The sequence below is a fragment of the Arctopsyche grandis genome, chromosome 2 (genome assembly GCF_051622035.1).
Source record: "Arctopsyche grandis isolate Sample6627 chromosome 2, ASM5162203v2, whole genome shotgun sequence".
Lineage (NCBI taxonomy): Eukaryota > Metazoa > Arthropoda > Insecta > Trichoptera > Hydropsychidae > Arctopsyche > Arctopsyche grandis.
Genome location: NC_135356.1, coordinates 4,822,310 through 4,845,573, shown reverse-complemented (window position 1 = coordinate 4,845,573; position 23,264 = coordinate 4,822,310). Strand labels below are relative to the sequence as shown.

Below are 23,264 nucleotides of genomic sequence, written 5' to 3'. Positions count from 1 at the left end.
GATATGTATTAATACATGAATTCATTCAAAGCGTTCACAAACAAATAATCCAGTAAATGTATGTATGTAGATGTACGCTGCATATTTTCAGCGATGTAGATTTATGTACATATCTAATGGTGAAAATATATTTAGATAAGATTTCACTGAGGCAATATGTTTATGTAATTTTACCAATGGCAGCTCGTCTAGATGAGCTGCAGGTTCCCAGTATAATAAATATGCCACTTCGCCTGTAGAAAAAGATCTTTGATCAATGTGTTTTGCCAAGTGATGTCGTATGAATGTGAGACTTGAACATTGAACGTCAAGTTGCTACACAAAGTCCAATGCACTCAAAAAAGTATGAAACGTTGTATGCTTCGCATAACAAGGAAGGACAGGAAACGAAATATGTGGGTAAGAAGTATGACAAGGGTAGTGGATAGAGTGAAGAGATTGAAATGGCAATGGGCAGGCCACGTGGTTAGAAGAATGGACAAAAGAAGTGCTAGAATGGTACCCAAGAGAATGCAAAAGGGTAAAAGGAACACCGTAGGGAAGATGAGTAGACGAAATTATGAAAATGTGACGAGTGAGATGAATGAGAGTTGCGCAAAACAGAGACGAGTGGAAGCATGTTGGAGAGGCTTTCATCCAGCAGTGGATGTTGAATGGCTGTAGATGATGACACATATCTGTAAACACGAATCGTCTTTTTTTGCATTCTGGAATGTCAAGAATTAAAATTCAAAAAAGGGTTAAATAGTATTTAGAATAACTGTAAAGCAGTTTTGTCTGAATCAGATTGTTGAAAGAAATACTAAAAATTGTTAAAATATTGTCTTTATTTCATATTTATATCAATCAATTCAATAATACAAAGACATATAATTATTATAAATCTAACAATTTTATATATGTGTATATTTTTGTCTGTTTTTTTAACATTTTTATTTACTTAAGAAAATATTAATCTACATATGCATATATTTAGCTATCAGATCAAAAACTTTGTTAACAAAAACTACAGCTACGCATATAATTCTTAAAATTCCCAACACATAACTAAGCTATTTAAACAATTCAGTTTTGGTAATTTTTGGAAATGTGTAATAAATTCATTATTGAATGAATCTCTTTACAATATATATCTATAGTATAAAAGATGATCTTCAAAAACTCAAAAATATAATTTTACCTTAAAATAAAGTAAAAAAATATAATTAATACAACACAGAGATCAATAATAACCTATCGAAACTCAGTATATCATTTAGAAAGTGCCAAATACCTTATCTTTTTGGTCAAAAAGCTTTTACGTTTAGCTTTAAAGTTCATTTAATATATGTAAGTATAATATCTAAGGTATAATAATAAATTTAAGACTTCGAAAAAAAAATAAAGCGTACACGATAATAATTGTTCGTAGAACTAAAATTAAAAATACTAATAAATTCGCATACAAATTACCAATCAAAAATAAAAAAATTTCAATCAGACGCTTCACTCAAATCGTACTGCGAAAAAATGACAAAGATTAGTGGATAGTTGTCGAAATTGTGACGGTAATTTCAGATATATAGTGAACAACCTCACTGTATAGTATTATCGAGATCATCCGCGTCACGATTGACAATCGGTTGTACATCTTCTGGTTGGAAACGTTTAAAGATTCTGTCGACCAAAATGTTGTTGTAGAGACACGTTCCCAACAGGAGTATGGTGAATCCGACTAATTGTGGCCAGTGGAATACTTGCCAGCCGACAGCGAGCGACACAGTCCAAATTACCAGAGTCCTGAAACGATCCATCAATTAATAAAAATACTTAGTATACGTACATAGTCCCACTCCCAAGCTTTATCAGGATCTTAATCTTACCTGACAGAGTCGAGAACCATCCTCGTAGTGGCCGACATCTCCTTAGTAACGCTGATTCCGGCGAAGTTGAAAAATGCAATAGAGATGATACATCCAACGACAGATATAATCAGGAGGCCATTGTTACCTTTAATAATAACGAAATATGTAAATCTCGACATATAATATTTATGTATATATAATATTTAAAATACAATATTAGTTCCGTTCCAAATCAAAGGATTGGGACTGATAATAAAACAAACATTAGTTTGAATTAATTTAACTCTTTGGATGCTGACCAAAGCCGATCGGCGTTTTGCTAACAAGTCCATGGTCCTGAAAAACGCTGACAGGTATTTTTATTTCGAGCATTTACAAAGTTAACAAGAAACTACCCGCTAAGCCTTTCCAGGTAGCATTGAACATGGCTCGTGTAATCCGTGTCAATGTTTATAAAGACTGGTTTACACCGGAATTTCTGAATTTATAACCATAGCAGAATATCCCGATGGAAATCCCTAACTGCTGAGTATTTTAGATTGTGGCTTGGCATTTAGATTGTGAGCATTACATTTTAACAACAATGAAGAAGATGGAACTAGTTTTGGAAAAATACATTCATTAATACACTCATTTGTTTATTTTATATTGTTGCAAGATATATTACAGAGTCTAAATACACTTTTACAAAACTCGAAATCTTCGGTGGTAGTGATCTAAGGTTTGTTTGGATTAGCTACAATTTTTATACCTGCTTTCTATTGGATTTCTAAATAATTCTAGGACTTTCAACAGAAAAGACGTCTGCACTCAAAGAGTTAAGTGTCTGATTAAGGGCGAAAACACATAGAGGCACGCGGCACGCGTTTTTTTTTTTGATACTTTTTAGCATGAAAATAAAACCCAAACATGCCTAGCCATCCTCGAGGTACGCAGTCCCAAAAAATCACCCCCTGGAGTGTTTCTGGTGATATTTTGTCCTTGTACTGATATAAGCTTGACAGTGATTGATAACGGCTAATCCTATATTTGAAGAAATGTAAGAGAAACTTGTCGATAATAAGATCGTACGAATTAACAATGAACTGGGAACGCTTTTTCTTGACTGGAAACTATGAAAACTGGTACCGTGCCATTCAGTTGAATGTGTTTTCGCCTTAAGAGGGCTGGACACCAGCGCCTTGTCCATACAAACATATTACACTTCTCCCTTCCTCAATTATGGCACTAGAGAAATTATTTTTTAATATGCTATGGATATCCACCATTGACATGCATCTGTGCTTTTATTTTTTTGATTAGTTATTTTTTATAGGAGCTAGGGAGCCGCCAAAAATCTATAAAATCGCCTCTTTTTTACAACCACGAAAAGAGTCCAGTGTGCTTATTTAAAAAAAAATACGCACACAGTTGCATAGAAAATATCTTTCTCATACCGATGATGAAATTTTTTTTAAAATTGGTCCAATTTCGGAGGAGAAAATTGGAGAATACGAAACCTCGATTTTGTCGATTTAAAATACGTAATATCTGGTCGAAGCGCAACTGTCGCATTCACTCAATATATATATATATATATATATATATATATATATATATATATATATATATATATATATATATATATATATATATTGATATATATTGTCGCATTCACTCAATATATATATATATCGAAGAAAGCAACGGCAACAAAATTAAGGTTTCGGGTGTACAACCCTCTTAAGTCTATTTAATATTGTTTTAGCCCACTTTACAGCGAAAGCATTACATACCTATTTGAATAAGACCGTCAATTGCATCTTCAAAAGTCTGTCTAGGATTGTTGTTGAAACGGGGTGGTGCCGGAGTGTAATAGAATATGACGTGAAGAATGAGAAGAATGAAGAAACCGAAAACTCCTTCCCATCCTACAGCCTGCAATGGAGCTATATCCAAGCCTGTAAAATCCAATTAAAAATCATTAATAACAAGGAAACGAATTACAAACATACTATACAAAAGAAAACAGCCAGCAGCATGGCTCGGTGAGAGGTTGCCGGGTACGATCCCGTACTATTCCTTAATGCTACTGGTCAGACTCGGATATTTGTGATTCCAAGTCGATCGTTTCGGTTGAACGGTTCCTCCATCAAATTGGCAAAAACCATCCTAACCACTATGTCACCACATTCTGAATTTGATTTATGTACAATAAAATTTACGTACAAGTTTAAATCCATAGATGTCTCTATGGATTAAGTAATTAATTAAATAATAGATAATTTCGAGTTTTGCAGCATTACGAAATTCAGCGATTTATGTAATAAAAATGCTGCAATGTTTTTAATTGACCAGGAAGGCACATTGGGGTTTACGTGTAAGGCCTTCCTGGCATATATACAGTGCCCGACAGAATTAAGTGTGTACACAAGAACGCGGTTTTCTCAAAAAGTATTTAACATAGAGCTTTATAGTTTTCAAAAATTAAAAGGGTGTTATTTTATGATCCTAATTTAGACATTTCGTTTTTTTCGCTTTATAGCTGTTTCGTTGACATTGCCGCATTCGTCACAATTCAAAAATTGGGTCGTGCGTTCATGCGGAACGAATGTGTTTGGGACCCTGTATTTCAGTTATTACTGATACGATTTCTTCAATTTTTTTGTGTTTTATCATTCTATCTTTTGAATTGGTAGGAGACAGTGGTTTCGTTAATATTGTTCCCGTGTAGTGTTGTAAAAATAAAATGTCGAAAAAAATCTGAAATTCATGTTTAAGTTCGAAAATTTCTGGTAGATGATAAAATTGGTGTGAGTTTTTGTGATATCGCGAGTAAATATCGTATTTCAAAGTGCTGCCGAAAAGATTTGGAATAAATTCAAAAACCATGACACTGTTGAGAATTTACCGGGAAGAGGAAGAAAAAAATGAACAAATCAACGGGGTGATCGTCTGATTTTTAAGAAAGTAAAGCAAGAACCGACGAAAACTTGTCGGTAAATTAAAGAAGACCTGTCGTTGAATATCTTGTAGAAGACAGAGTCACGTAGATTAAAAGAAGTTGGCTTAAAAAAATGTAGAGTGCGGCGCAAACCTTTAACCAGCAAGGTGAACCAAGCGAAGAGATTAAGATTCGCCAAAAAATATATTGCAATGCCTTTATCGTTTTGGAAACGAATTGTGTGGAGTGACGAACGTAAATTTGAGCTTTGAGTTCGGCACAAAAAGTAAAAGAAAAGTATGGAAAAAATTCAGTGAAGCCCTCAAAAACAAGTGTGTTGAGAAAACGGTGAAATATGGTGGTGGCTCAATTATGATATGGGGCTGTTTTTCCTGGAAGGGCGTCGGAGTCCAGCCAAAATAGAAGGAATAATGGACTCCCATATATACATCGATATAATCAAAGACAATTTGGAAGAATCAGTCGAAACAAATTGGTCTGGGGAGTATTTTCATCTTTCAACAGGACAACGACCTAAAACACAAATCGAAGAAAACAATGAAATTTTTCGAAGAAGATACAATTTAATTAATTGAGTGGCCTCCCCAATCACCAGATATTAATCCCATAGAAAATTAGTGGTCTATTAGAATGGACCAAAAAATTTTAAATAAAAATAAAAAATGTTTTTTCATGAATTGTCCACTATTTGAAAAAATTTAGATGCTGACACACCAAAAATTAGTTGAAAGCACACCCAATAGACTGCAGGCTGTAATTAATTCCAAAGGATCTCATACAAGTTTTAAAAAAAATATATATCTCAATTTCTCTCTGTCCACTTAATTTTACTGCTCATTTTTCTGTATTTTGCTCATTTTTTTTTTTTTTTAATAAACGGTATTGTTTTTTCAAAATATTTTTGTATAATTTTTTAAACCTAAGTATCATGAATATTAATGATTTATTTCTCTTGTGCAAAATGTATCATAACAAAAATATTCTGTCTTAAAGTTTTTTTTCTGAAGTGTCCACTTAATTCTGTGGGGCACTGTATATGTAAAAATAAATAAATAAAAACGTTTTTGCACTTACCAGATACATACTTTTCCTCGTAGACCATTTGCGTGGCGGATATGATCTGAGCCAATACTATCAACAAGTCGCCGGTGATTATACTGTTCTGGCCGTACGTCTGTGATGTATCTTTATTTAGAAAATCTGAAGCGCCGACGACAACCAATCCGATGATTACACACCCTAAATAAACAAATCGAAATAATATTGCAACTTTTGCAACGGATGTTACAATGTTTTTAAAGCAAATAAGACAACCACCTATGCCACACCATTCCCGGGCGATTATCTTCTTGTCGAGGAAAACGACAGAGAGTATAGCAGTGAAAACGATTATAGAACCTCGGAACATTTGAAAACTGCTCGCATATGTTAAATTCAACCCTATATACATTGTAGAGGTCGCAATCTGTAAAAAAATATATATATACAACACACACATATTATATGATGAATGCAAAAAAGTATAGAATATTTGCTTGATTTTTACTTTATCCATGTACGTAGTAACAATAGATGAAGTTTTGTGATCATGCGAAACTTCAAACGCGGGATTTTGACTGATTCGAACTCATAATCGATCACTGATGAAAAGATTGTACTTGGGAAAACAACGCACTGAGAAACGATACTGGTCCAATGTATGGACCGGTAAAGGTTGCACCTTTCGGTAATCATAATACGTACCAAATCCAAAGTAGCGGGCAACATAAGAATGAAAGGACTGAAGTTTCTGTTTCCGCTGACCAGACCGTTTGTTTGCGTCGATACCGATGGTCGTCCGGCAAATCCACACACTAACATTTTGAAAACTACCAAACACATCATTTCACCAAGAAACATGAAGCTGGACTGCAATGGAAATTCAAATGTAAGTAATTAACAAAAGCGACGTCCAATTGTAAACAACGAAAATACCACACCTGTAAGAACGGATGTTGAAACGGTCGAATCTGACCGTCAGATCCTTCGGAGTCCAGCATATCGGCCCATTTTGTAGACAAAGTGTTAATTGACCCGGTGATGACGAGTATCAACGCCAAAAACTTCTGATATTTCGTCCAAGCCATGTTTTACCGGATTTATGTATATCTGAAACAGACAAGTGCAAAACGAAAAATCAGCACCAACGGAAAAGCCAAGTATGATATTGACCTTTGTATGATATTGACGTTTCGTTAAATGTACGTAAACAAAAATATTGAACCTAAATATATCGCATGTCATTATAAGATTAAAATAAAGCCATTTAATCATTGCTTTTTCAATACACAATCATAAATGAATAAACAACGCGATTGCAAGATATCACAGATTACACATATATTTATATAATTATCGAATATTGTAAATATGTACATGTTGTAAGTAGAGAGGCAAGTCAATTCAGTGCGTTAGTTGAAGATTGAACTTTTACAAGTTTCTATACAAGTTCTATGACATATGTTAAAACAAATAATTACCGCAAGAGTACAACATGTGGTGAAAACAGATGATTAGGGCGAAAACACACAGAGATGCACGTGGCACGTGGTTTTTTCTTTAGATACTTTTAAAATTGCGAAAAAAATGGGCCGTGACTTGTACATATTCATGAAATGCGGTGACACGACAACTCGTTCACAGATTTTCCGTAAACCGAGGATGCGCTCCAGGCATTACGTACACGGCCATCTCTTTCTCACCCCGTCTGTTCACCAAGATCTAGTTTACTATGCCATTACGTATGCAGCCATCTCTTTCACAGACTGTCTGTTCACCGATAACAGACGGTCTGTGAAAGAGATGGCTGCATACGTAATGGCATAGTAAACGAGATCTTGGTGAACAGACGGGGGTGAGAAAGAGATGGCCGTATACGTAATGCCTGGAGCGCATCCTCGGTTTACGGAAAATCTGTGAACGAGTTGCCAGGTAACCATGGAATGCCCACCACACGCCAACCCGAAATGACCCCCTGGAGTGTTTTCGGTAAAATTGTATCCTTGTATTTATAAAATTGTATCCTTGCTTGACCGTGATCAATAACGGTGTATCCCACATTTGAAGAAATGTAGTAGAGCTTGTCGCCGTTCCACATGCCACGTTCCTTGCTGTGTGGGTTTTCACCCTTAGTATCTTGAAAATGAACACTTTTAATGAAAATCATACATTTACCGCATCAATAAAAGCAAACTATGTATCTACATAGTATTATAGCATAGCAAATGAGATCTGTTAGAGACCAACCGAAGCTCAATATGTTCTTCGAAATAATCATAAGTGAACTGCTTCAGTTCAGACTTGCTTCAAATTGAAACCGTGGTTACGCAAACGATAGAAAAGAATAATAATCTACACCATTTTTGCAGTTTTGTAATTTTAGTAATAAAGGACAGATCTTTCTCTATTACTTACATGACTATGACAAAAGACTCAGCATTTGAGTTGTTACAGTGAAACTGTTATTGTCGGTGAAATTACAATTTCACTTAATTTCGCCGACTCTAGCAGTGAGTATGGATATAACAATAAAATTACGAATTCACTTCTCAATTTCAGTGAATTGATAATTCGAATTACAACATACTACCAACCCTGACAACCCAATCTTTAATAAATAAAACCAACCCTAACTTAACCTTACCTTAAACAGATAAAACCAACTCTAACAGACAAAGGTGGTCGATAAAATGGTGAGAGTAGAGATTGAAATGGCAATGGGCAAACATATATAGAAGAACGGATGATAGATGAAGCAAAGAAGTGCTCGAATGGTACCCGAGAGGATGTAAAGGGGTGCAAGAAAGGCCACAAGGGAGATGGATGGATGATCCCAGAAAAGTGTGGTGCTGGTGTGATGTATTTAGACATATGTACATACACAACTTTATATGTATATGTTACAGCAGCGGTTTCCAAACTGGGAGGCGCGCCTCCCAGGGGAGGCGCGGACTATTGCCAGGGGAGGCGCCAAAACTTTTTAATAAAAAAATAATTTTCATACCATAATATCTACAAATAAATAAAACTTCATATCGTAGCTTAACAGTAAAAATTCAATGCATGAATGTTTATTTTTATTTTTCTTTCATTTTTATATATACATTTAATTCCTATAAAAAATTATCCGGAGAAGAAGATTTTAAAAATTGCGCCTTTGCATACGCTCTGTTTTAGCTAAAGATGCCCATTTAATTGGATATGTTCGATATGTTGCGGATAATAATATATTAGAAGATATATTATTTTGCAAACACATTCTTGGGAAGACCACATCCATTGAAATTTTTAATATAATAGACAGTTTTGTTGAAGAAAACGACATAAAGTGAAATAATTGCGTTGTGATCGACATACAATAATAATTGGACTGTGTACCGACGGAGCTCACTCAATGTCCGGACACAAAGCAGGTCTTAAAGCATTGATCAAAAAGAAAGCACCACATGCTATCTGGACACACTGTATGATTCTCAGAGCAGCTCTATTGTCAAAAAATATGAGCGAGAAACTGAACTGCATTTTTACAAAAGTTATAAAAATTATAAACAACATTAAGAATAGTCCTTTGAGAGCAAGGCTGTTTGCAAAGCTGTGTGCTGATATGGAAGCTAATTATACCTCACTTTTGTATGACGAACGATAATTTTATTGTTAAACTTGCTTATTTGGTTGAAATTTTTGGAAAATTGAGCGGTTTAAATAAATCAATCACAAATGCACCCACTTATTCAAAAAGACAAAGTAAAAGCTTTCATTAAAAAATTAAAGTTATGGAAATCAAATTTACAAAAGAATGGGTTGGATAGGTTTTCACTTTCAAAAGATTTTTGGGCCACAGCCAATATTGAAGCAAGTAAAAATATTTTTACCGACCACTTGGATGTTTTAGTGCTGCATTTTGCCAATTATTTCAAAGACCTTGATTTCTCAAAGTTTTTGTGGATACAGAATCCATTTAACTACAATGAAGAAGACGAATTCGAGCTGACAACCATCGAAAAATAAAAATTGATAGAATTATCATGCGATAGCTGACTAAAACAAAAGTTTCAAAATGAAACCGTAATTAAATTTTGGATGAATCCAAGTGGAGAGTATGAATCTTTGTATTGCAAAGAAATGCAAGTGCTGCTACCGTTCGTAACGTCTTATTTATGCGAAACGGGCTTTTCGGCACTAGCTGCAATGAAAACCAAATATCGAGCCAGGTTAATAGTCGAAAAGGAGTTACGAGTGGCACTCTCCATATTGCCCCCAAGATTTGATAAACTTTGTGCCAATAAACAACAACATCCTTCGCATTCAATTTTGACGTGTTAGATGTAGTTTAATTAGTAATTTAATATAAAAATAAATATATGTACGTGTTCGTATAAATTTATGTTATAGCAAAACCTTTTTATTATTCTGTCTATTGTAGAGTTCAGTATTTTATTTTTAAATAAAGGTTTAATATTTAAAACGTGTCTATATTATTATATCTATTAAAAAATAAAAGGTAGGGAGGCGCGGAGAAAAAATTTTTTTTTAGGGAGGCGTAGTAGCATAAAGTTTGGAAACCGCTGTGTTACAGTGAAATTGTAACTCAAGCAGTGAGTGAGTATGGATATAATAACTAAAGGGCGGATAGAGAGCGTGCTTTTTCCAGGAATCACGGCATTTTGGGTCTATTCACAAAGCCAGAGTGCAATAAAAAAAGGTTCGGCGAACCTTTAACAAAGGTTCATCATAAAAATGAACAATGCACAACGAACAATAAACAAAGAACGGCACGCTTCCGGTCCGACCTCTAATAATAACAATAGAATTACAACATACGAATTCGAATTACAACGTACTACCAACCCTAACGACCTAACCTTAAATAAATAAAACCAACCCTAACTTAACTTAACCTAACCTAACCTTAAATAAACAAGTGTTGGCTGCTAAGATAGTGGACCATGAGGAGAGTGGGAATGGACAGGAGCACAGGGTTTGTGAGCGCGAGTTCGGCATCGGATTGAGGATGGAGAGGAGCGGGATTGTGACGTAGGGTGGCGCGATTCGTGTCAGCGACGCACTATCAAGCATCAACAGTCAAAAATTACAATTTTACTAATAGAGGTCAGTGAAAATTGAACTGGTTATGATTTCACTGTGACATATACATACATATAATCTATACTGCGCATGTAACTTAATCGAAAATATAGCCAAATTTACAGATATCGCATTAATACCGCCCCTTTTCGACAAAATATTAAATACTAAACACTATGATAGTCGATGACGGACATACAATCAATTGATTTACAGTCTATATGGGGTGATCTCCACTATCCACGTCTTACAAACAGTTTGCACCACTTGTATTCGAGCGAAACCCTCAAATGACGACCGCGCCGTTCAATGTTCACCGACCTCATTCAGCACCACGTAGAGATAAACAAATAAAGCGCCGCTTTTGAATAACAGATTTGTATTCAACTATCGCAAAATTCTACAAAATAGTGTCATTCGAGAGTGCGAATAGATAACAGCACTCACAAATGACTAGCAGAAATATTGTAATATGATGTCGCATAGAGGCAACCGCGCACATTTGTTAAGAATTACATACATGTACGTACTTGTATGAGGTCGGAGATCAAAAGCCAAATCGGGAAAACACTTTTATACATAGTTGCAGCAAGCACATGAAAAAGCGTCACATATCTTAAAGCTAAAAATAAATGCTAAAAATTGATAATCACCTACTGTTGGATCATCAACACGCTTCCATTCGTCTGTTTTGGGCAACTGTCATCCATCTCATCCCACACACTTTTCTGATTTCATCCAAAAATATCCTTCGAAGAATTCCTTGCACCGTTTTACATTCTCTCGGGCACCATTCCAGAACAATGTCCACCTCTCATCTATTGACATTTGACATTTCTTCGCTATATCCACTACCAGACAATACAGTTTTAATTCGGTTCGCAGACAATATAGTTTAAATAGCTCGCGATCCACCTGACCTATGTACTTAACAGACTAACACAGCTGGACAGGGAAAGTAGGTTTAAAAATGAACGTAAATAAGACCAAACTAATGTTCAATAGTCATTGCATGCCCGATAGTATCTCATCAGATGATAAACCAATAGAAGTAGTAAATAATTATTTATATTTACGTCAAATAATAGACACGTCCGGTAGTAAAGAAGATGAAATAAAGAGAGGTATGAAACTAGGATGGAGTACATTCGGACGAATGAATGTTGTTTTTACAAACCTCCTTTACGTTTTTAAATAAAAAATGCCGCTGTTTGAAGAAAAAGATCTTCGATCAATTCGTTTTGCCAGTGATGACGTATGGATGTTAAACTTGGACACTGAACGACAAGCTGCTACACAAAGTCCAATGCACTCAAAGAAGTATGGAACGCTGTATGCTCGGTATAACGAGGAAAGACAGGAAGCGGAATACGTGGGTGAGAAGTATGACGAGAGTAGTGGACATAGTGGATAGAGTAAAGAGACTGAAATGGCAATGGGTGGACCACGTAGCTAGAAGAATGGACGAAAGAAGTGCTAGAATGGTACCCAAGAGAATGCAAAAGGGTAAAAGGAACACCATAGGAAAGATGAGAGTGCACTAGAGAAATTATTTTTTAATATGCTATGGATATCCACCATTGGGGTGCATCTATCGTTTTATTTTTTTGATTAATTATTTTTTATAGGAGCTAGGAGCCGCCAAACATCTATAAAATCGCCTCTTTTTTACACCCACGAAACGAGTCCAGCGTGCTTATTAAACGGTCGATTTTAAAAAAAATACGCCAATAGATGCACAGAAAGTATCTTTCTCATACCGATGATGAAACTTTTTTAAAAATTGGTCCAGTTTTGGAGGAGAAAATAGGAGAATACGAAACCTCGATTTTGTCAATTTAAAATACGTTTTATCTGGTCGAAGCGCAACTGTCGCATTCACTCAATATATATATTGATATATATTGTCGCATTCACTCAATATATACATAAACTCAATATATATATATATATATATATATATATATATATATATATATATATCGAAGAAAGGAACGTTAATAAAATTAAGGTTTCGGGTGTACAGCCCTCTTAATATCATATTGTCCATATTGCCCCATTGACTTTTATTATTGTCTGTGATATTTTAAGAAAACCATAAAAGTAAAACGTTATTTTCACACCAATGCAATGCTGAAAAGATGCTGAAAATCTTGCTATAAATAAGTTTAATATAAAAATTATGTACGTATATTTTTTGTTTACCAGATAATTCTTCTTGAATAAAGATGCTCGCCATGATAAACAATGTTATGATGCGATCGAAACGAATATTATATTAAGCCCAGGGTTATTTCACACAGACAGAATAACGACATTATATTTTTTTATTTTATTTTACATAGATATATACCAGGAAGGCTTGACAGGAAGACTCCAATGCGCCTTCTTGGACAATGTATTTTATTATTACATAAATCACTGTATTTACAGAAGCTGAAGAACACGAAATAAAAAATAATTAATTAATTAATCCATTGAGACAACTATGGATTTAGATTTTGTACATCATTTTTACAAATTATACACCCAATAAATACAGAAGATTTGTGACAACAGGAAAGATGATTTTTTGCCAATTTTGAGGTATCGTTTCAACGATGTTCAGATAAAATTGGCAAACTCTGATAAGAGACGATCGATTTAGAGTCACAAATACCCCCAAATCTAACCAGCAGTATGGCGGATCGAACCCACTGATCACTTGGTGCTAAACATACACGCTACCATTAAGCCGTACTGCTGGTTAAATGTAAAATATATACATATTAGTATATGATACATGGTTCGGTGATAATTGGTCACAAAGCGCTCCACCAAAAGTCACTAAAATCTCTATAACGGAACATCTGGCAGCGAAAAAGTCCATCACACTAACGATAATTATCATACTAACGAGAACTTGAGTGCCAAATATTGTGTATTCGCGATTTTCATGGCAAAAATTGTCTTTGTGACAATCGCAATGTGACTAATAATCCAATTATCACGATACATATGTAAAAATAGGTTCGGTGATTACTAGTCAAATGTGAACCGGTCACAAAATGTTCATACCATTTCGTAAACTTTATATGTACATATACACATACATACATATATTGTTATGCACCTCACACGAATCGTTCAATACTCTCACTTAACACTTGCAAATGTAAATAGACAAGAGTTTCAAACATTTACATTATTTAAATTCACATAGAAAGATGACACCTTTATAATAACACAATGCGAAATATCGACATCATCAAATTCTCGCGGTCTAGATTGAAATAATATGAGACATATAAATGCCATAATGCATAAATACAGAAACGCTAGACGTTGACATCATCATAAAATCGATGAATATCACACACCACTATTAAACTCTGGCGTCGCTTCTCAGTTTTCACGACCCACTTAAAACATTGACATCAGCAAATCTTTGCTACAGGTTTTTGACTCCAAATTCAAATTCAATATATTTAATTTCAAATTAAATATGATATTGTACAAATATTAAATCAAACAATTGGATAGTTTTTAATATATTACGTAGGGTTGCAACAACGATATTTGTTCGATAAATTTGTTGCATCAAAAAAATATATTTAAAAGAGAATTACAATCTCCAATTTCGAATGGAAAAGTAGCTGTAGAAAAATGGGTAGTTAAATTACATATATTCTCGAATATTCTCGTTAATGGAGATTCAATGGACTAATGAAAGAAATAAGACTTTCTATAAATGTAGTTGAAAGTATACTACAGTGCATTGAAAACTATGATTTCAATTGTCGCCAAATGAAATTATTTGAAATAAAAACTAATTGTTGATTTTTTCGGGTCCCGGTTTGACTTGGAAGAAATCTGGCAACCCTAATCATTAGGGTTATATTTGGAATACAAAGAAAGGAGTATACAAAGAAAGTACTATAAATATAGTTGAAAGTATACTACAGTACAGTGTAGTTGAAAACTATGATTTCAATTGTCGCCAAATGAAATTATTTGAAATAAAAACTAAATGTTGATTTTTTCGGGTCCCGGTTTGACTTGGAAGAAATCTGGCAACCCTAATCATTAGGGTTATATTTGGAATACAAAGAAAGGAGTATACAAAGAAAGTACTATAAATGTAGTTGAAAGTATACTACAGTACAGTGTAGTTGAAAACTATGATTTCAATTGTCGCCAAATGAAATTATTTGAAATAAAAACTAAATGTTGATTTTTTCGGGTCCCGGTTTGACTTGGAAGAAATCTGGCAACCCTAATCATTAGGGTTATATTTGGAATACAAAGAAAGGAGTACGGGGTACTAAGAGGTAAAAAGAAGGAATCAAACTAGTATCTGAGGACCTGCAGAAGGGAAAATCCAAGATACTAAAACAATTTAAAAATTTGTGATAAAAGATAACAAGGTTTCGAAGCCTCAAACTTGGACATGAGATTGTAAATCTTTTCAAACAATGAAAAAACACACATATTACATACGCAAAGCAATACACATATGACTAAAAACATGTTGTAAGTATGTCTCATTTACCAAAAGGAAGTACATATGTATGAATAATCAATGTATGCACAAACATATTGCATGCAAGTATAATTATAAACATGAACGCGGTCAGAGTGCAACCTTATCTGTAGTTATATTTATGACCACGCCAATTCATGTGTGTATAGGATATCAATGAGTCATTGCGCACTTCAAACGAAACAATAGCGATACATAACCTACAAATAATGGATGGGATAATTGCGCTTAACTCTTCCACCGGTAAAAAGGCTTGAAAGAATTTAAGGAGGAGTTGAAGATATTGAAATTTGGAAAATCTATAGTGTAAAATGCTGAGTTTTAAATTTGAAAATAAAGAAAGCGATACCTCCGACGAGCCGTCTGACACTATGACAAGCCAGCAGCAACAAGGTGTATTCGTAGCCAGTGCTGCCAGAGTTAAAAATAAAGCTTATCATAATACGGTTTTGTTGTGAAAAAGAAAATTAGATGTGTCAAACTGTCAACTAGAGATGTGCCGGTGGGAAAAACCCAGTTTATTCCCAGGAATAAGCCGGTAATTTCCCTGGGAACTTTAGGTGACGGGAATTTTGGGAAAATTGAAAAAAAAAGGTATATCAATCAGATTTTCAAATCGACGCATTTTTACATACATACTCGCATTGTGTCAATGCATTTTTAGATACTCGCATTGACACGGTTCGGTGATTACTAGTCAAATGTGAACCGGTCACAGGACAACCGGTCGCTCTAAAACTGGTCACCCTAAAACAAGTCACGAGAAAACTGGTCACACCCGAAAATAGGTCACGAAAAAACTCGTCACACTCAAAAATTTAAAATTGGTCGAATTTTTGGGTGTGACCAATTTTCATGTAAATGCAGTACTATAAATATCCGGTTTGTGTTTGAGTCGGATGCTTTACGTAAATAGCCTATTAGTTATCATCGCTTGTTCGAAATAGGCGGCTTGCAAGTGGCAACTACAACGCTTCAGTAATTACTTACAACGCTTCAGTAAATTGTGAATTGCTATCAGTATAACCGCTCGCATGAAAATCGCTTGTGCTGATCTCCCGTCGCACAGGAAAATTATACAAACTAAATTTTAGTACTTTCCTATTGTTAATTGTAGTCATCATAATCTGCATATTTCAATCTGTCTATTATATATATAAAGATCGATATTCAAAAACTCGTATTAATGGTTTGCTTAAATATATACAATATATTGTATTTCAATTATTTATTATCTTGGAATTTCCTTCTGCAGGTCCTCATATACCAGATCGTCTCTCTTTTCATCACTTAGTACATCGTTTTCTTTTCTTTGTATTCACAATATTACCAAAATCATATATGAACATGCGTAGTAAAATAATTTATAGAATTTATACAAATGATATCAAGAGAAATGTGTTGTTCAAGGCAGTGCTTCCCAAATTGGGGGTCGTGACCCCCTGGGGGGCCGTAGGATTTCTCGCGGGGGCCGCGAAAATATTCAATAGAAAGTACAAATATTCATTTATGAATATTTTTCCACATTACATATGTAGGAATCTCGTCGTCGTCATCGTCATCGAAACATTCGAGAATATTCCGCAACAACAAACTACATTCCCGAAACCCAGACGACATGCACCTGCAGTCGTTATATTAAACTCAGGCGGAACGCCCCTACCAGTCGAGTGGAACCAAAACGGTCGAAACACGCCGCCACCATTAAAATACATCGAGCGGAAAGGCGCCAAGCATTCCAGAAAATTCGACGCCTCGACGAAAACAAAATTCCTCTCGTACGCGTCAATAACCACTTCCATCAAGCATTCCAGAAAATTCGACGCCTCGACGAAAACAAAATTCCTTTCGTACGCGTCAATAACCACTTCCACCAAGCATTCCAAAAACACTATAAAAGGAGGTACAACCCAAACAAGACCAGTCGACCCACAGCAGCAAGCGTCGACACACAGCAACAGACCAGTCGACCCACAACAGCAAGCGTCGACACACAGCACCAGACCAGTCGACCCACAACAGCAAGCGTCGACACACAGCACCAGACCAGTCGACCCACAACAGCAAGCGTCGACACACAGCACCAGACCAGTCGACCCACAGCAGCAAGCGTCGACACACAGCAACAGACCAGTCAACATACAGCTCCTGACCAGCCACCACTACACTACGTGGACTTGGAAGATCAACCAGCCGGACGAGCCAGCAACACACTGCCGTATCCAGGGACCTTCCGTACATAGCTGAATGCTGAGCCAGCGACACTCTACCATATCCAGAGACCGCTGAACGACATACTTTTGCCCACAAATACCATACCTTTGTACAACCATAGGCAAACAATAAAACTTTATAAAACTAGCACAACAGTGTTTCGTTAGGCCGGGATACGGTCAACACACATGTAACCCGCCTACATTGGTACTAATCCGACGTGATCTACGCAACCTTCTGATCATCCAACAGCGCTGTCAACACATCGCTACCCCGCCTACATTGGTGACCCCATCTTTGAACCACACAACAGTGTTTCGTTAGGCCGGGATACGGTCAACACATCGTACCCCGCCTACATTGGTGACCCCATCTTAGAACAACGCAGCCTTCATAGCAGTCAACAGCGCAGTCAACATCGCAGCCCACAGCGCAGCCTACATAGCAGCCTACATCGCAGCCTTCATAGCTGTCAACAGCGCAGTCAACACGGCAGCCCACAGTGCAGCCTCCACAACAACCAACAGCCGCCACGACAGCAGTCAACAGCGCAGTCAACATAGCAGCCCACATCGCAGCCTACATAGCAGCCCACAGCGCAGCCTACATAGCAGCCCACATCGCAGCCTACATAGCAGCCCACATCGCAGCCTACATAGCAGCCCACATCGCAGCCTACATAGCAACCGCAGACTTCACGCAACCGCAAGCGTCATGCAACCGCAGACTTCACGCAACCGCAGCCTACAATGCAGTCTACAACGCAACCCTCAACGCAGACTTCAAACGCAGTCCGCTACATGTCCCCACAACTAGTGACCATGTCAAACAACTCCGCAGCTTTCGCCACAACAAGACGCAACCCGGAGACAACAACCAAATGGATCCACTACTGTTGATCCGCCAGCACCGCTCATCACACCTCCGATGAGTCATCACCTCGATGAGCCCACGCAGGACGCCGCAGCCTGCACAACAGCACCGTCCAGACCGACACAAACCTTCACTACCATTGTAACGACCGAAACAGTAACATGGTGTGAAAGTACATATGGACCAGCTACCAACACAACCCGCTGTTGAGTCAACCCACTCCAGCACAACCGGTGAAACAAATCGCCACTAAGCCAACTAGCTCCAACACAACACAGCCGCTGTCGAGACAACTAACTCCAGCACAACCAACGAAGACCAGCACTCAACGCACTTCGTCAACCAACGTTCTTCACGCAAGATCCGCTGTCGAGACAACTAACTCCAGCACAACCAACGAAGACCAGCACTCAACGCACTTCGTCAACCAACGTTCTTCACGCAAGATCCGCTGTCGAGACAACTAACTCCAGCACAACCAACGAAGACCAGCACTCAACGCACTTCGTCAACCAACGTTCTTCACGCAAGATCCGCTGTCGAGACAAATAACTCCAGCACAACCAACGAAGACCAGCACTCAACGCACTTCGTCAACCAACGTTCTTCACGCAAGATCCGCTGTCGAGACAACTAACTCCAGCACAACCAACGAAGACCAGCACTCAACGCACTTCGTCAACCAACGTTCTTCACGCAAGATCCGCTGTCGAGACAACTAACTCCAGCACAACCAACGAAGACCAGCACTCAACGCACTTCGTCAAACAACGTTCTTCACGCAAGACCCGCTGCCGAGACAACTAACTCCAGCACAACCAACGAAGACCAGCACTCAACGCACTTCGTCAACCAACGTTCTTCACGCAAGACCCGCTGCCGAGTCAACTAACTCCAGCACAACCAGCAAAACAGTCACGCGAATGACTCCACGCAGAACACAGCAGCCTGCACAACAGCACCATCCAAGCCATCACAAACCTTCACTACCAACGCAGCTCGCCCAAAATAAGCAACCTGGTAGAGAACAAGACTTGGACCGGCATGCAACACAAGACCCGCTGTTGAGACAACTTTCTCCAGCACAACCGGACAAACAACGACGCCATCGAGTCAATAGACTCCAACACATCAAGATTCCCACAAAATCACACACATCGTTAACACTCACCGGAGAGCCATGTAGGAATCTCGTCGTCGTCATCATCATCGAAACATTCGAGAATATTCCGCAACAACAAACTACATTCCCGAAACCCAGACGACATGCACCTGCAGTCGTTATATTAAACTCAGGCGGAACGCCCCTACCAGTCGAGTGGAACCAAAACGGTCGAAACACGCCGCCACCATTAAAATACATCGAGCGGAAAGGCGCCAAGCATTCCAGAAAATTCGACGCCTCGACGAAAACAAAATTCCTCTCGTACGCGTCAATAACCACTTCCATCAAGCATTCCAGAAAATTCGACGCCTCGACGAAAACAAAATTCCTTTCGTACGCGTCAATAACCACTTCCACCAAGCATTCCAAAAACACTATAAAAGGAGGTACAACCCAAACAAGACCAGTCGACCCACAGCAGCAAGCGTCGACACACAGCAACAGACCAGTCGACCCACAACAGCAAGCGTCGACACACAGCACCAGACCAGTCGACCCACAACAGCAAGCGTCGACACACAGCACCAGACCAGTCGACCCACAACAGCAAGCGTCGACACACAGCACCAGACCAGTCGACCCACAGCAGCAAGCGTCGACACACAGCAACAGACCAGTCAACATACAGCTCCTGACCAGCCACCACTACACTACGTGGACTTGGAAGATCAACCAGCCGGACGAGCCAGCAACACACTGCCGTATCCAGGGACCTTCCGTACATAGCTGAATGCTGAGCCAGCGACACTCTACCATATCCAGAGACCGCTGAACGACATACTTTTGCCCACAAATACCATACCTTTGTACAACCATAGGCAAACAATAAAACTTTATAAAACTAGCACAACAGTGTTTCGTTAGGCCGGGATACGGTCAACACACATGTAACCCGCCTACATTGGTACTAATCCGACGTGATCTACGCAACCTTCTGATCATCCAACAGCGCTGTCAACACATCGCTACCCCGCCTACATTGGTGACCCCATCTTTGAACCACACAACAGTGTTTCGTTAGGCCGGGATACGGTCAACACATCGTACCCCGCCTACACATATTTAGGGAATGTATATATTTAAGGAAATATTTCCTTGAATGAGGATGAAAGGAACAATTGGATAAGAGCACTGTAGGCGGGGTACGATGTATTGACCGTATCCCGGCCTAACGAAACACTGTTGTGTGGTTCAAAGATGGGGTCACCAATGTAGGCGGGGTAGCGATGTGTTGACAGCGCTGTTGGATGATCAGAAGGTTGCGTAGATCACGTCGGATTAGTACCAATGTAGGCGGGTTACATGTGTGTTGACCGTATCCCGGCCTAACGAAACACTGTTGTGCTAGTTTTATAAAGTTTTATTGTTTGCCTATGGTTGTACAAAGGTATGGTATTTGTGGGCAAAAGTATGTCGTTCAGCGGTCTCTGGATATGGTAGAGTGTCGCTGGCTCAGCATTCAGCTATGTACGGAAGGTCTCTGGATACGGCAGTGTGTTGCTGGCTCGTCCGGCTGGTTGATCTTCCAAGTCCGCGTAGTGTAGTGGTGGCTGGTCAGGAGCTGGATGTTGACTGGTCTGCTGCTGTGTGTCGACTCTTGCTGCTCTGGGTCGACTGGCGTTGTTTGGGTTGTACCTCCTTTTATAGTGTTTTTGGAATGCTTGGTGGAAGTGGTTATTGACGCGTACGAGAGGAATTTTGTTTTCGTCGAGGCGTCGAATTTTCTGGAATGCTTGATGGAAGTGGTTATTGACGCGTACGAGAGGAATTTTGTTTTCGTCGAGGCGTCGAATTTTCTGGAATGCTTGGCGCCTTTCCGCTCGATGTATTTTAATGGTGGCGGCGTGTTTCGACCGTTTTGGTTCCACTCGACTGGTAGGGGCGTTCCGCCTGAGTTTAATATAATGACTGCAGGTGCATGTCGTCTGGGTTTCGGGAATGTAGTTTGTTGTTGCGGAATATTCTCGAAGGTTTCGATGACGATGACGACGACGAGATTCCTACAGCACCATTTGCCAAGTCCTTAAAATATGATCATATTACGTGGACAGCCTTAGAAGAATTGATCGATATCAGATCAGATAATTTGCTTGAAGTGGAATTTAATGAAAAAACGTATTTCAGAATTTTGGTTAAGGTGACAGCAAGAATATCCTGCTATTGGAAAAGAAGCCCTGGTAACTCTTATTCCTTTCGCGATTACGTACCTATGCGAAACAGCATTTTCATCATTTTTTTAAAATAAGTAATAAGGTCATGCCTTTAAACGGAGACTTTGAGATGATTTGTGAGTTAGCATTTCTGACATTGAACCCGATATCGATTTGTTATGTAAAAACATGCTACCTCATCTATCGCATTAAATTGTTTCATGTGTGTATAGTTTTTATTTTAAAAAAATATGTTTTTAAGCAAGTTCCTAAAATTTTGTGCTGAATATAAATATGTGTATTATAATTGTAATAACTACTGCCAAATAAACCTTTTAACCAGAAAAAATTTTTTTAGGGGCCGGGAATTAATTCTTTCAGATTTAGGGGGTCGTGACATGAAATTAATTGGAAAGCACTGGTTTAAGGGATGCAGCACGTGTTGGGGAGGGAGGAGATTATCTGAGGTTTGAATTTCATATTGTTTGTCTTTACGGAAATGTCTATAATTAAAATTTAAAACTGTATATATATTTTTTTTGTACACTGTACTTTTTACAAACCTCTTTTACGTTTTTGATGATTTCTATTAGATTTTTTTTATGTAAAAAAATCTTTTGCTGTTTTTTTGTGTTTATTTAATTACCATGTACGAGCTAAAAACTTACTAATTAAACTGGCTTGACTTGAATACATTAATATGTATTTGAAATTTAAATTACTTTGCCAGATTATTCCGGTGATACTGTGAGTAGATTGAATTTTTATAAATTGAAAAGTTCAAGATTTCAAATTTTATTGGTGTTTAGATAAATATTTATGTTCTTTAATTAATCAAATACTATGTCAAAATTTGCCAATTATTTCACTTAGTTGACGAGGAATACTCTTACCACTTCACAAGCAAATACTTCCGATTCGTGACTAGATAGATATAAAAATATTTTGAAGAACTGAAGAATACATCAAAAATTTATGATCTGATACCACTGATGTTGAAAATTTCAGACAGTGGTGTAGCTACCATTACGCAGAGTGATTTTCAGATGATGATTTAGTCGAAAATGTAAATGAGATATTATTTATATTGAGATCTGGATCTATATGGAGCTCAATCCCCCGTTCAAATATAATTAAAACTCATAATATTGTAACATTTATTTGCCTTTGGTTTATGGTAAACGGTTTACATCTCAAATGTAAATCGCTACCAGGATAACCGCCGCTCCCAAAATCGCGCGCGTGGTTGAAAATTCTTCGCACAGGAAAATTGCCGTATAGAAATGCTTTTTTGTACGAGATTTTTACTATTATCGACTACACATATTTTTGTGGGTTCTGTGATTACTGGTCACAAAGTTACTAAAACCTCTATAACGGAACATCTGGCAGCCGAAAAGTCCATCACACTAACGATAACTATCATACT

At 37.6% G+C, this 23,264-nt stretch overlaps 1 protein-coding gene across 2 annotated transcripts; it reads right to left on the bottom strand.

Moving 5' to 3' along the window:
* Positions 1-814: 814 nt before the first annotated feature.
* Tango9 (transport and golgi organization 9) lies at positions 815-15,843 on the bottom strand. Of its 2 annotated transcripts, XM_077446438.1 has the most exons (9): positions 15,783-15,843; positions 6,768-6,936; positions 6,532-6,696; positions 6,106-6,253; positions 5,863-6,027; positions 3,620-3,784; positions 1,863-1,989; positions 1,574-1,779; positions 815-1,499 (listed from the first exon to the last, which is right to left on the bottom strand). In XM_077446438.1, the coding sequence occupies exons 2-8, from the start codon at positions 6,912-6,914 to the stop codon at positions 1,575-1,577; spliced, it is 1,122 nt and encodes a 373-aa protein (XP_077302564.1). In that variant the 5' UTR covers positions 6,915-6,936; positions 15,783-15,843; the 3' UTR covers positions 815-1,499; position 1,574. The 2 variants fall into 2 exon arrangements, with proteins under 2 accessions (XP_077302564.1, XP_077302563.1); XM_077446437.1 differs by lacking the exon at positions 15,783-15,843 and adding an exon at positions 11,163-11,255 and having other exon boundaries at positions 815-1,779.
* Between the last annotated feature and the right edge of the window lie 7,421 nt (positions 15,844-23,264).

Excerpts from the sequence above, each read along its gene's own strand:
- Tango9 (XM_077446438.1), bottom strand. The coding sequence starts at position 6,914 with ATGGCTTGGACGAAATATCAGAAGTTTTTGGCGTTGATACTCGTCATC. Across the intron at positions 6,697-6,767 it reads TTCAACATCCGTTCTTACAG|TCCAGCTTCATGTTTCTTGG; the intron begins GTGTGGTATTTT and ends TTTCCATTGCAG. Across the intron at positions 6,028-6,105 it reads CCGGGAATGGTGTGGCATAG|GGTGTGTAATCATCGGATTG; the intron begins GTGGTTGTCTTA and ends TTGTTTATTTAG.